At 40.1% G+C, this 15,844-nt stretch overlaps 1 protein-coding gene and 1 pseudogene across 1 annotated transcript; one reads left to right on the forward strand and one right to left on the reverse strand.

The window, feature by feature from the left end:
* On the reverse strand, positions 3,641-4,780 carry Gm9449 (predicted gene 9449; annotated as a pseudogene).
* Olfr474 (olfactory receptor 474) lies at positions 6,939-7,871 on the forward strand. The gene has a single exon (NM_146495.1). The coding sequence runs from the start codon at positions 6,939-6,941 to the stop codon at positions 7,869-7,871; it is 933 nt and encodes a 310-aa protein (NP_666706.1).
* Positions 7,872-15,844: the final 7,973 nt, after the last annotated feature.

Genomic DNA, 15,844 nt, shown 5'->3' on the forward strand with positions numbered 1-15,844 from the left:
TACCATAGTTTTGGCAAATGAAAGAAATCACATTGGGTCTTTAGGTCTGTCTCTATGGTCACAGGCATCTTTATTTTACCCAGGTTGTGGGTCTTAGAATCTGCTTGATAGAAGTTGGAACTGCCTTACAGTGTCATTTCAAGATCCACAGTGAGACCTACTTTCACCTGTAGGAGAAGAAAAATACTCTGATGGTTTTGAATCAATAAATATGCATGTAGACAAATGATAATACAATATGCATAAAATAAATGCCTGGTGCAGTATAAAAGGGTAGACATTGATAGTTATGTATGCCACAATAAATCACTTTCAGATGCTCTGGAGTCTACGAACTCTTCACAGTCATGTATAAATGATGGATACCTACATCAAAACAGTAAGGCACTGAGAAAAAGGCAGAATATTTGGGTGAATTGAGTCAAGTATTTAATGCACATGTTGCATTGCCTGCAAAACAATGTGGGTGCTCAGGTGCCTCATAAGGCCTTCCTATTTGCTGTATTGAGGGATTGGAAGATATAAGCTCAAGATACCTAACAGAGGGTCAATCGAATATACATAATATTAGCATAATAATGTTTCTTCAGAAAAATGTATTATGTTCATTATTTACTATTTTATCTTTGATTTTGAACATGAATATTTAATTTGATTTAAAATTTAACTGGAAAGTCCTCTTACATCAACCAAACTAGCTATCATTAACGAATAAAATAAGTTATTTTTTATGGGTGTCCTATATTCTTCTGGGAAACCAAAAACCATTTCACTGGCTTTTGGAAAACAATGAAAAATAATTTCAAAGTACATCAAAGCGTACAAATGCTCTCTAGGGAGGACAAGCTAAGTCTTAATGAGTTACCTGGTTCCAGAAGTCATTTCTATTAAAAAAAAAAGAAAATAAAAATATGTAGGGGCCTGTGTCTCAAAGGGACAGACAGCGATAGCCCCAAGTGTTTGCCATACTTGTTGAGAGCATCTTTTCTCTCCCTTTGTGCTCAAAGACATCCATCACCATCTCTACTGCATGTGTATCTTTGGCCAGTGAGAGTATTGAATAGTTCACTTTGTATTCAGGCTTCAACTTCTTTTTTTTTCTTTCTGTTTTTAATTTTATTTTTGGTTGGTAATTGGCAATTTTTATTGTTTTCATTCTTTCACTTTTTATTAGATACTTTCTTCATTTACATTTCAAATGCTATCCCCTTTCCTAGTTTCCTCCCTGAAAGTCTCCTATACACTTCCCCCACCCTGCTCCCCAACCCACCCACTCCTGCTTCCTGAACCTGGCGTTCCCCTCTACTGGGGCATATAATCTTCCCAAGACCAAGGGCATCTCCTCCCATTGATGGTGAACTAGGCCATTCTTTGCTACATATGCAACTAGAGTCACAAGCTCTAGGGGGTGGGGTACTGTTTAGCTCATATTGTGCCCTTTTGTTCCTTGGGTACTTTCTCTAGCTTCTCCATTGGAGGCCCTGTGTTCCATCCAATAGTTGACTATGAGCATCCACTTCTGTATTTGCCAGGAACTGGCATAGACTCACAAGAGATAGCTATATCAGGGTCCTGTCAGCAAAATATTGCTGGCATATGTAATAGTGTCTGGGTTTGGTGGTTGTTTATTGGATGGATCCCCGGTGGGGCAGTCTCTGGATGGTCCATCCTTTCATCTCAGCTCTGAATGTTGTCTCTGTAACCCCTTCCATAGGTATTTTTTCCCCATTCTAAGAAGGAACAAAGTATCAACACTTTGGTCTTCTTTCTTGAGTTTCATGTGTTTTGAAAATTGTATCTTGGGTATTCTAAGTTTCTGGGCTAATATCTACTCATCAGTGAGTGCATATCATGTGAGTTCTTTTGTGATTGGATTACCTTACTCAGGATGATATCCTCCAGATCCATCCATTTGCCTGTGAATTTCTAAGTTCATTGTTTTTAATAGCTGAGTAGTACTCCATTGTGTAAATGTACCACATTTTCTTTATTCGTTCCTCTGTTGAGGGACATCAGGGTTCTTTCCAGCTTCTGGCTATTATAAATAAGGCTGCTATGAACATAGTGGAATATATGTCCTTATTACAAGTTGTAACATCTTCTGTGTATATGCCCAGGAGAGGTATTGCTGGATCCTCCAGTAATACTATGTCCAATTTTCTGAGGAACTGCCAGACTGATTTCCAGAGTGATTGTACCACCTTGAAATCCCACCAGAAACAGAGGAGTGTTCCTCTTTCACCACATCCTCTCCAGCATCTGCTGTCACCCAAGTTTATGATCTTAGCCATTCTGACTGATGTGAGGTGGAATCTCGGGGTTGTTTTGATTAGCATTTCCCTGATGATTAAGGATGTTGAATATTTTTTCAGGTGCGTCTCAGCCATTCTGTATTCCTCAGTTGAGAATTCATTGTTTAGCTCTGTACTCCATTTTTAATGGGGTTATTTGATTTTCTGGAGTCCATCTTCTTGAGTTCTTTGTATATATTGAATATTAGTCCCCTATCAGATTTAGGATTGGTAAAGATCCTTTCCTAATCTGTTGGTGGCCTTTTTGTCTTATTGACAGTGTCTTTTGCCTTACAGAAGCTTTGTAATTTTATGAAGTCCCATTTGTCAATTCTAGATCTTATAGCACAAGCCATTGATCTTCTGGTCAGGAATTTTTCCCCAGTGCCTATTTCTTTGTGGTTTTCCCCCCAGTTTCTTCTCTATAAGTTTCAGTGACTAGTTTTATGTGGAGTTCCTTGATCCACTTAGACTTGAGCTTTGTACAGGAGATAAGAATGGATCAATTCGAATTCTTCTGCATGATAACCGCTTGTTGAGCCAGCACCATTTGTTGAAAATGCTGTCTTTTTTTCCACTGGATGGTTTTAGCTCCTTTGTCAAAGTTCAAGTGACTATAGGTGTGTGGGTTCATTTCTGGGTCTTCAATTTTATTCTATTTATCTAGCTGACTGTTGCAGTACCAGTACCATGGTCTGAAGTTCTATTTCTTTTCTGTGTATTTGTGTGGTTTTGGTATTAGCATAATTGTGCCTTCATAGAATGAATTGGATAGTGTGCCTCTGTTTCTCTTTTGTGTAATAGTTTGAAGAGGTCTTCTTTGAAGGTCTGAGAGAATTCTGCACTATAACCATTTGGCCCTGGGCTACTTTTGGTTTGGATTCTTTCTTTCTTTCTTTCTTTCTTTCTTTCTTTCTTTCTTTCTTTCTTTCTTTCTTTCTTTCTTTCTTTCTTTCTTTCTTTTTGTTTTAGGCATATATTTTCTTTCTTTTTTTATTAGATATTTTGTTCATTTACATTTCAAATGCTATCCCCAAAGCCCTCCAAACCTTCCCCTGCCCTGCTCCCCAACCCACTCACTCCCACTTCTTGGCCCTGGCATTCCCCTATACTAGACAATATGAACTAACCAGTACACCCACCCCCCGGAGTTGCGTCTCTAATTGCATATCTAGCAGAGGATGACCTAGTCAGCCATCAATAGGAGGAGAGTTTGGGAGTCTTTTAATGACTCCTTCTATTTCTTTAGGTGTTATGGGACTGTTTAGATAATTTTTCTGAATCTGATTTAAATTTGGTGCCTGGTATCTGTCCAGACATTTATCCATTTCATCCAGATTTTCCTGAGAGGCCTGAAGAGGCCGCTGAAGTTCCTTTGGATTGGGTTATTCTGCATTGGAGGTAGCAATGGTGAGAGGGGAGGGGCGTCATCATGACCTCCTCTAGGGCTCTGCAACATGACTCCTGTGGTGCCAATCAACAAATTGTTCACTGATGAATCCACAAGGATCTCTGGGCCTACAACCAGGTCCTGGTCCACATGACTGTCGTCTTCGGAGAAGGCACCACTCGCCCCGGCAGGGGTATGGCTGACACCTCCATGGGAGAAGACGTATCCAGGCAGCAGCTGCGCGGCCCTTCAAGAGGGCACATCCCGTCATCTAAAGGCACGGTGTACTGAAGGTAGTCCTGAGACATGAGTCCGATTACTACAGGCACGTGTTCCTCCAGGTGGAGGCTCAGGTCCCCGGGTGAGCTGGGGCTGCAGCGGGACTCAGGGCACGGCTCTGGCTGCAGGTCTCGCAGCTCCCTGGGCTGCAGCTCCCGCAGATCCCTGGGCTGCAGCTCCCGTAGATCCTTGCGCACATCGTTGACTGGTCCTGGGCTGGCAGCATGCACCAGTGCTTTCACTCGCATCTCCATCTTGATGCACGTCTCCTCCGAGCTGGTGGGACGCAGCGGCCAGGGCGTGGGGCTATAATGGTGGCTTCTCAGTGATGTGGAGCGGATGGGCCGCGGAGCACGCACATCCTTGAGCCCACCAGGAGCTGAAGCTGAGGAGAAGGTGTCCTCATCTGTAGACGCAGTGCCGCCCTTGCCCTTGGTCTTCTGCTTGGCGGACAACCGCCTCTTCAAAGTGCCCATCAGGCTCTCGCTTTTGGATCTGTTCTTCCCTTTCTCATCCTCACTGCCAATGTCACAACTGGCCATGTCTTTGCCATAACAGCTCCCGAATAAAGAGTCATCTTTCACGAAGTCACCAGCAAGGGACTGGGGCTGAACCACCATGAACTCAGTTTCGTCTTTGCTTTTACTCAGGTTAAAAGATTTCCTGAAGGTCTTCAGACTGATTTTCTTCATTTTGACAAAAGTTAACTAATCCAAATGGGTCAATTTGGTTCTGGAGCAGTTATGCCCAAACATGGGAGGGGCTGCGATGCCTCATGGGTGTATTCTGCCTGGCTTCATTTAACCTCTGAAGCTATTTTACATTCTGATTACAGTCCATCACAGAGTCGGGTCAGGGACTCAGGCAGGAACCTGCAAACAGGAACTACAGGCAAATCTTATGGAGGCATTTTCTCAATTTAGAGTTCTTCTTTCCAAATAACTGTAGCTTGTGTCCAGTTGACAAAAATCTGACCAGCATACTACCATTCCCCCATATGAAATGAAAACCCTGCAGCCGCGGGCTCTGCTTCCTTCCCGCGTCGGCGTGACTGCCGCGCTCGGCCCTCCTCCTACCGCCGCTCCTCCTTCCTCCTCTTCCTCCTCCCCCGCTTCCTGTCATTTTTATGTTATTTTTATGTTTGTGTGGTTATCTTCTTTTAGATTTATTGAAAGAAGATTACTTTCTTTCTTTTTCTAGGGTGTAGTTTCCCTCCTTATATTGTCATTTCCCATCTATTGTCCTTTGTAGGGCTGGATATGTGGAAAGATATTGTGAAAATTTGGTTTTGTCATGGAATATCTTGGTTTCTCCATGTATAGTAATTGAGAGTTTTGCTGGTTATAGTAGTCTGGGCTGGCATTTATGTTCTCTTAAGGTATGTATGACATCTGCTCAGGATCTTCTAGCTTTCATAGTCTCTTGTGAGAAGTCTGGTGTAATTCTGATAGGTCTGCCTTCATATGTTACTTGACCTTTTTCCCTTACTGCTTTTAGTATTATTTTTTTGTTTAGTACATTGGTGTTTTGATTATTATGTGACAGGAGGAATTTCTTTTCTGGTCCAAACTATTTGGAGTTCTCTAGGCTTTTTGTATGTTCATGGTCATCTCTTTCTTTAGGTTTGGGAAGTTTTCTTGTATAATTTGGTTGAAGATATTTCCTGGCCCTTTAGTTGGGAATCTTCACTCTCTTCTATACCTATTATACTTAGGTTGGTCTTCTCATTGTGTCCTGGATTTTCTGAGTGTTTTGGGCTAAGAGCTTTTTGCATTTCACATTTTCTTTGACTGTTGTGTCAATGTTTTTATGGTATCTTCTGCAACTAAGAGTCTCTCTTCTATCTCTTGTATTCTGTTGGTGATGCTTGCGTATATGACTCCTGATCCCTTTCCTAAGTTTTCTATGCTCACTGTTGTCTCTGTTTGTGATTTATTTATTGCTTCTATTCTCATTTTTAGATCTTGGATGGTTTTGTTCAGTTCCTTCACCAGTTTGGTTGTGTTTTCCTGTAAGGGTCTTCTTCCTTCCTTCCTTCCTTCCTTCCTTCCTTCCTTCCTTCCTTCCTTCCTTCCTTCTCTCTCTCTCTCTCTTTTGGTATTTCATCTTTAAGGTCTTCTACCTGTTTACTTTTATCCTCTTGTATTTCTTTAAGTGAGTTATTTATGTCCTTAAAGTCTTCTATCATCATTATGAGATGTGATTTTTAACTCAGCATCTTGCTTTTCTGGTGTGTCGGGGTAACCAGGGCTGACTATGGTGGGAGAACTGTGTTCTGATGTTGTCAACAGTAACTTTGGTTTCTGTTGCTTATTTTCTTGTACTTGCCTTTTGTCATCTGCCTGTCTCTGGGGTTAGCTGTTGTTGCTGTCTTTGACTGTGGCTTGTCCATCCTGCAGGCCTGTGTGTCAGTACCCCTGGGAGACCAGTTCTCTCTGGAAGGAATTTAGGTATGGAGGGCTGTGTGGCACAGGGTCATCTCTGGGGTGCAGACAGACCAGAAGGAAGGATCCTGTCCACAGCCGCTCCTTGGTTCCTGTGTCCTGATGGCTCTGGGATGGTCCCTCTTTGGCCAGGAATTTGAAATTAAGTGGTGATCTATTTGTGTAGTCACTCCTTGGAGACTGGCTCTCTCCTGGGGTTATTTGTGTATATAGCTCTGTGGCACAGGATCAGCACTGGGCACCGAAGGATCATTGAATTATGGATCTGGACCATTGTAGAGAGATATTAAATGTAAAGTAATAAGTAGTAACTTTAAAGAATAGTACATACAAAATTTATAAATGACAAATAGTGAGGCTCATCCTTCTCACTTTACAATGATAGGAGGAGAAAATTTCAGTTCCAAAGAATATAGTATTTCCATGATGGGCAGAGGCAATAACTATGAACAAGTACAAAAACAATCAAAGTGCAAAATGATAACATTTAAAAAATATTTTCATTTCCTTTAACAGGAACCATCCACATAAGAGATGAATGGTGGAAACCATACCAGCATGACAGAGTTATTCATTTTGGGACCAACAGAGGACCCTACATTCTGTATAGCCTTTTTTGTGATATTTCTAGGAGTATACATGGTCACTTTAGTAGGCAATATCAGCATCATCACATTGATAAGAATTTCCTCCCAGCTGCACACACCAGTGTATCTATTCCTCAACCACCTGGCTTTTGTAGACATTTTATATTCAACCTTGGTCTCGGTTATAATGCTTATGGAGCTCCTTGAACATGAGCTAGCCTTACCTGTAGCTGCCTGTGCAGCTGAGCTCTGTATCACAGTATTATTTGGGTCATCTGAGTGCTTCCTACTGGCTGCCATGGCCTATGATTGCTATGTAGCAATCTGTTCACCTCTCCTGTATTCGACACTCATGTCCTCTAGAGTCTGTTTTCTATTGTTGGGAATGTCCTATGTTGGTGGCTGCATGAATGGTTGGATATTTACTGGCTGTTTGTTAAATCTGTCCTTTTATGGACCATATCAGATAGATCACTTTTTCTGTGACTTCTCCCCTTTGCTGAAACTTTCCTGCTCAGATGTTTCCATTATTGGAATCATCCCGTCTATCTCTTCTGGCTCCATTATTGTGGTGACAGTTCTTGTCATAGCTGTCTTCTACATCTGCATACTTATGACCATCCTTAAGATGCACTCCACTGATGGATGCCACAAGGCCTTCTCCACCTGCAACTCCTACCTCACTGCAGTCACTCTCTACTATGGGACCATTACTTTTATTTATGTGATGCCCAAGTCGAACTACTCTACTGAAAAGAACAAGGTGCTTTCTGAATTCTACACAGTGGTGATTCCTATGCTCAACCACCTTATCTATAGTCTGAAGAACAGAGATGTAAAAGATGCTCTGAGGAAGGCAATTGTCAGAGTATATACATAGACCCTCTTGGATTCAAGAAATTTGTGATGATTTTTTTTTTTTTTTACTCAGTATACACTGAGTAGCTATCACAAGATGCTTAACTGATTTCATGATATTAAATTCTGTTTATTTGCACTATTCTTATCTTTATACACTCATATATAACTTGTAGGACTTCCCGAAGACATGAAGTGATAGGAATAATCATTGCTACTATTGAACTTCTGCAAGATTTTAAGCTCTTTGCCTTTACGTGATTTATGTGGCAATTATTTGTGTTAGGATTATATATATATATATATATATATATATATATATATATAATATTATATAATATATAATAAATAATATATATTCATTTTAAAAGAATTCACTTATTTCTCACGAGAACTTATATAAGTAAATCCTTTCTTTTAAGTTGTGGATAAATTGCCTAGGCAGACTGAAAGTAGGCTTATTTTTGTTTTTGTTTTGTTTTTTAAATGTAAGGTGTTGTTCTCCAAGAATCCCGAGGCCCTTACATATAATTTTACAATGATTATATGATGCTAGTTATTAGAAAATATCCTGTTTACAGATAAGAACAACAAGCCTTGGAGAAATATAATTATCTTTAAAGAGGAGAGAGGATTTAGTACTGTATATCTTCATCATCCACATACTGCACATTCCAACACAACCTGTATAAATGTGTCAACACTACTACCATATAGAGGATGTGTTCAGAGAATCAACCTTATATTAATGTGCTGTTAATCTTTCCAACAAATGTTATACAAATATTACCTAGTTAATACATATCCAAGTGTAACTATAAATTTCAGAAACCAGATAAAATCCCGTTTTTAGGAAATCAAGTGTTGATAACAGGGTTACAAGATTTGGATTGAATTTTAGCTATATTTACATACATATTTAAAAAGGAATATTTGGCTTGATGTAAATGTCAATAGTTATAGGAGGTATTAGATATTTCTGTGTTATTGTTAATAATTGTGCAACAGTCTCAGTTCAGTTGGTATAGATCATTGAACAATTTAGAAAAATACTAGAACCATTGTCTCAAAATGAACTTTACATTCTTCCTGTGCGCAAGATATACTTTTACTAACGTGATAATCATCGTGAGACTAGAGAGGATGAGTTTTGCTAGTTTATGGGAACTCTAAAGTAAATACTGAGAATAATATGATATTGGAAAGGAATATTTAGAATTCAATTTTTTTCTCAGTGTAATGGTATTAGAGATGCAAGCCAGTAGAAATACTTATAAAATAAAACAAGACAAAAATATATAATTGCCTGAAACATGAAAGTGCAGCTTCTAGGTTGCATTTGCACCCAGGAGCAAATCCTGTGTTCTAGTCTTCCCTACCTCCATTACACCCAGAGACAGCTTGACCCCAGGAGGTTTGTAATACCCAGGCTCACAGGTGAGTCCACCACTACTGCCCCAATATCTGGCCTAACTGGCACCTGACCAGGGTCCAAGGGATGCAGGAACCTCAGCCCAGCTAGAGACACACGATTTTTTCCGGTTCCCATCTGCACCCAGGAGCAAACTGTGTTCTCCAACCTGCCCCACCCCAATCACACCCAGAGACAGATTGACCTCAAAAAGTTCTAACACAGTGTAGATTACAGAAGATAACAGCTTCTGGGACAGGAGGGAGCCACAGAGCTTCTGAGACAGTCCCAGTTTTAGGCTCCAGACATCCGGGCACCTTCCCTGCCAGAGGAGAGGTGTCCACCCAGCCTGGGAGGAAGTTGCCAGAGCATCTGCGGGAGACATCTTGGTTCCCGGATTCCATGAAGACTACTCTGTGCAGGCGAGAGTGTGGACTACAGAAGCTAACAGTTTCTGGGACAGGCAGGAGCCACAGTGCTTCTGAGGCAGCCCCCTTTTCGGGCTCCAGACATCTGAGTACCTTCCCTGCCAGAGGAGAGGTGTCCAACCGGCCAGGGAGGAAGTTGACGGAGCACCTGTGAGACACATCTTGGTTCCTCAACTCTACCATGACAAGTCTGCACAGGTGAGAGTATGGACTACAGAAGCTAACAGCTTCTGGGACAGGTCCTGTTTCAGGCCTTCATCTTCTGCCAGGAGGCAAGTCCAAATGCCAGATATCTGTGCACCTTTCCTGAAAGAGAGAGCCTGCCTGCAGAGAGTGCTCTGACCACTGAAATTCAGGAGAGAGCTAGTCTTCCAGGTCTGCTGGTAGAGAATAACAGAATCACAAGAGGAACAAACTCTAACCAGAGACAACTATAACAACTGACTCCAGAGATTACCAGATGGCTAAAGGCAGATGTAAGTATCTTACTAACAGAAACCAAGACCACTCACCATCATCAGAACCCAGCACTCCAACCTCACCCAGTCCTTGGCACCCCAACACACCCGAAAACCTAGACCCGGATTTAAAGGCATATCTCATAATGATGGTAGAAGACATCAAGAAGGACTAAAAGAAATACAGGAGAACACTGCTAAAGAGTTGCAAGTCCTTAGAGAAAAACAGGAAAACACATCCAAACAATTGATGGAAATGAACAAAACCATACTAGAAATAAAAAGGGAAGTAGACACAATAAAGAAAACCCAAAGGGAGGCAACATTGGAGATAGAAACCCTAGGAAAGAAATCTGGAACCATAGATGCAAGCATCAACAACAGAATACAAGAGATGGAAGAGAGAATCTCAGGTGCAGAAGATTCCATAGAGAACATCGGCACAACAATCAAAGAAAATGCAAAATGCAAAAAGATGCTAACTCAAAACATCCAGGAAATCCAGGACACAATGAGAAAACCAAACCTACGGATAATAGGAGTAGATGAGAATGACGATTTTCAATTTAAAGGGCCAGCAAATATCTTCAACAAAGTTATAGAAGAAAACTTCCCAAACCTAAAGAAAGAGATGCCCATGAACATACAAGAAGCCTACAGAACTCCAAATAGACTGGACCAGAAAAGAAATTCCTCCTGACACATAATAATCAGAACAACAAATGCACTAAATAAAGATAGAATATTAAAAGCAGTAAGGGAAAAAGGTCAAGTTACATATAAAGGCAGGCCTATCAGAATTACACCAGATTTTTCACCAGAGACTATGAAAGCCAGAGGATCCTAGACAGATGTTATACAGACCCTAAGAGAACACAAATGCGAGCCCAGGCTATTATATACAGCCAAACTTTCAATTACTGTAGATGGAGAAACCAAAGTATTCCACAAAAAACAAATTCACACATTATTTTTCCACGAATCCAGCCCTTCAAAGGATAATAACAGAAAAAAATCCAATACAAGGATGGAAACCACATCCTAGAAAAAGCAAGAAAGTAATCCTTCAGCAAACCAAAAAGAAGACAGCCACAAGAACAGAATGCCAACTTTAACAACAAAAATAAAAGGAAGCAACAACTACTTTTCCTTAATATCTCTTAATATCAATGGACTAAACTCCCCAATAAAAAGACATAGAGTAACAGACTGGCTACAAAAACAGGACCCAACATTTTGCTGCTTGCAGGGAACCCATCTCAGGGAAAAAGACAGACACTAGCTCAGAATGAAAGGCTGGAAAACAATTTTCCAAACAAATGGTTTGAAGAAACAAGCTGGAGCAGCCATTCTAATATCTAAGAAAATTGACTTCCAACCCAAAGTCATTAAAAAAGACAAGGAGGGGCACTTCATACTCATCAAAGGTAAAATCTTTCAAGAGGACCTTTCAATTCTGAATATCTATGCTCCAAATGCAAGGGCAGCCACATTCATTAAAAGAACTTTAGTAAAGCTCAAAACACACGTTGCACCTCACACAATAATAGTGGGAGATTTCAACACACCACTTTCATCAATGGACAGATCATGGAAACAGAAACTAAACAGGGACACAGTGAAACTAACAGAAGTTATGAAACAAATGGATCTAACAGATATCTACAGAACATTTTATCCTAAAACAGAAGGATATACCTTCTTCTCAGCACCTCAAGGTACCTTCTCCAAAATTGACCATATAATTGGTCACAAAACAGCCTCAACAGATACAAAAATATTGAAATTGTCCCATGCATCCTATCAGATCACCAGGGACAAAGGCTGATCTTCAATAACAAAATAAATAATTGAAAGCCAACATTCATGTGGAAACAAACACTCTTCTCAATGATACCTTGGTCAAAGAAGTAATAAAGAAAGAAATTAAGGACTTGTTAGAGTTTAATGAAAATGAAGCCACAACATACCCAAACTTATGGGACACAATGAAAGCATTTCTAAGAGGAAAACTCATAGCTCTGAGTGCCCCCAAAAAGATACTAGAGAGAGCACACACTAGCAGCTTGATAGCACACCTAAAAGCTCTAGAACAAAAGGAAGCAAATTCACCCAAGAGTATAAGGAAGGAAATAATCAAACTCAGGGGCAAAATCAACCAAGTGGAAACAAGAAGAACTATTCAAAGAATCAACCAAAGGAGGAGCTGCTTCTTTGAAAAATCAACAGGATAGATAAACCATTAGCCAGACTCACTAGAGGGCACAGGGACAGCATCCTAATTAACAAAATCAGAAATAAAAAGGGAGACATAACAACAGATTCTGAAGAAATCCAAAACACCATCAGATCCTTCTACAAAAGGCTATACTCAACAAAACTGGAGAAACTAGATGAAATGGACAAGTTTCTAGACAGATACCAGGTACCAAAGTTAAATCAGGATCAGATTAATGATCTAAATGGTCCTATATTCGCTAAAGAAATACAAGCAGTCATTAACAGTCTCCCAAACAAAAAAAGCCCAGGACCAGATGGGTTTAGTGCAGAGTTCTATCAGACCTTCAAAGAAGATCTAATTCCAGTTCTTCACAAACTGTTCCACAAAATAGATGCAGAAGGTACTCTACCCAACTCATTCTATGAAGACACAATTACTCTGATACCTAAACCACAGAAAGATCCAATAAAAATAGAGAACTTCAGACCAGTTTCTCTTATGAATATCGATACAAAAATACTCAACAAAATTCTTGCTAACTGAATCCAAGAACACATCAAAAGAATCATCCATCCTGATGAAGTAGGTTTCATTCCAGCGATGCAGGGATGGTTTACTATATGGAAATCCATCAACATAATCCACTTTATAAGCAAACTTAAAGACAAAAACCACATGATCATCTCATTAGATGCTGGGAAAGCATTTGACAAACTACAACACCCATTCATGATAAATGTCTTGGAACGATCAGGAATTCAAGGCCCATACATAAACACGATAAAAGCAATCTACAGCAAACCAGTAGCCAACATCAAAGTAAATGGTGAGAAACTGGAAGCAATCCCACTAAAATCAGGGACTAGACAAGGTTGCCCACTTTCTCCCTACCTATTCAACATTGTTCTTGAAGTCCTAGACAGAGAAATTAGACAACAAAAGGATATGAAGGTGACACAAATTGGAAAGGAAGAAGTCAAAATATCACTTTTTGCAGGTGATATGATAGTATATATAAGTGACCCTAAAAATTCCACCAGAGAACTCCTAAACCTGATAAACAGCTTCAGTGAAGTAGCTGGATATAAAATTAACTCAAACAAGTCAATGACCTTTCTGTACACAAAGGATAAACAAGCTGAGAAAGAAATTAGGGAAACAACACCCTTCTCAATAGTCACAAATAATATAAAATAGCTTGGCATGACTCTAACTAAGGAAGTGAAAAATCTGTATGATAAAAACTTCAAGTCTCTGAAGAAAGAAATTAAAGAAGATCTCAGAAGATGGAAAGATCTCCCATGCTCATGGCTTGGCAAGATCAATGTAGTAAAAATGGCTATCTTGCCAAAAGCAATCTACAGATTCAATGCAATCCCCATCAAAATTCCAACTCAATTTTCAACGAATTAGAAAGCACAATCTGCAAATTCATCTGGAATAACAAAATACCTAGGATAGCAAAAACTCTTCTCAAGGATAAAAGAACCTCTGGTGGAATCACCATGCCTGACCTAAAGCTGTACTACAGAGCAATTGTGATAAAAACTGCATGGTACTGGTATATTGACAGACAAGTAGACCAGTGGAAAAGAATTGAAGACCCAGAAATGAACCCATGCACCTATGGTCACTTGATCTTTGACAAGGGAGCTAAAACCATCCAGTGGAAAAAAAGGACAACATTTTCAACAAATGGTGCTGGCACAACTGGCGGTTATCATGTAGAAGAATGCAAATTGATCCATTCTTATCTCCTTGTACTAAGGTCAAATCTAAGTAGATCAAGGAACTCCCCATAAAACCAGAGACAGTGAAACTTATAGAGGAGAAATTGGGGAAAAGCCTCAAAGATATGGGCACAGGGGAAAAATTCCTGTATAGAACAGCAATGGCTTGTGCTGTAAGATCGAGAATTGACAAATAGCACCTTATAAAATTGCAAAGCTTCTGTAAGGCAAAGGACACTGTCAATAAGACAAAAAGGCCACCAACTGACTGGGAACGGATCTTTATCTATCCTAAATCAGATAGGGACTAATATCTAATATGTATAAAGAACTGAAGAAGGTGGACTCCAGAAAATCAGATAACCCCACTAAAAATGGGGCTCAGAGATAAACAAAGAATTCTCACCTGAGGAATACTGAATGGCTGAGAAGCACCTGAAAAAATGTTCAGCATCCTTAAATCATCAGGGAAGTGCAAATCAAAACAGCCCTGAGATTCCATCTCACACCAGTCAGAATGGCCAAGATCAAAAATTCAGGTGACAGCAGATGCTGGCGAGGATGTGGAGAAAGAGGAACACTCCTCCATTGCTTTTGGGATTGCAAGCTTCTACAACCACTCTGGAAATCAGTCTGGTGGTTCCTCAGAAAATTGGACTACTGGAGGATCCAGCAATACCTCTCCTGGGCATATATCCAGAAGATATTCCAACTGTTAAGAAAGACACATGCTCCACTATGTTCATAGCAGCCTTATTTATAATAGTAAGAAGTTGGAAAGAACCCAAATGCCCCTCAACAGAGGAATGGATACAGAAAATGTGGTACATTTACACAATGTAATATTACTCAGCTATTAAAAAGAATGAATTTATGAAATTCCTGGGCAAATGGATGGACCTTGAGGGCATTATCCTGAGTGAGGTAACCCAATCACAAAATAACTCACATGATATGTACTCACTGATAAGTGGATATTACCCCCGAAACTTATACTACCCAAGATACAAGATACAAGATACCATCTGTAAAACACATGAAACTCAAGAAGAATGAAGACCAAAATGTGGACACTTTGCCCCTTCTTAGAACTGGGAATAAATCACCCATGGAAGGAGTTACAGAGACAAAGTTTGGACCTGAGATGAAAGGATGGACCATCAAGAGACTGCCATACCCAGGGATCCATCCCATAATTAACCCCCAAACACTGACACCATTGCATACACTAGCAAGATTTTGCTGAAAGTACCCAGATATAGCTGTCTCTTTTGAGGCTATGCCGGGGCCTAGGAAACACAGAAGTGGATGCTTACAGTCAGCTATTGGATGGATCACAGGGCCCCCAATGGAGGAGATTGAGAAACTACCCAAGGAGCTGAAGGGGTCTGCAACCCTATAGGTGGAACAAAAATATGAACTAACCATTACCCCCTAGAGCTCTTGTCTCTAGCTGCATATATATCAGAAGACAGCCTAGTTGGCTGTCAGTGGAAAGAGAGGCCCATTGGTCGTGCAAACTTTATATGCCTCAGTACAGGGGAACACCATGGCCAAGAAGTAGGAGTGGGTGGGTAGTGGAGTGGGGTGGGGAGGGTATGGGGGACTTTTTTTTGGAAATGTAAATGAGGAAAATACCTAATAAAAATTTAAAAAAGAATAAAAATAGAATATAAAATTTGATTCAATTGTTATTATAATATTAATGTATTATCACATTATCTTAAACTAACCAGATAAATTATTA

The sequence above is a fragment of the Mus musculus genome, chromosome 7 (genome assembly GCF_000001635.26).
Source record: "Mus musculus strain C57BL/6J chromosome 7, GRCm38.p6 C57BL/6J".
Classification (NCBI taxonomy): Eukaryota; Metazoa; Chordata; class Mammalia; order Rodentia; family Muridae; genus Mus; species Mus musculus.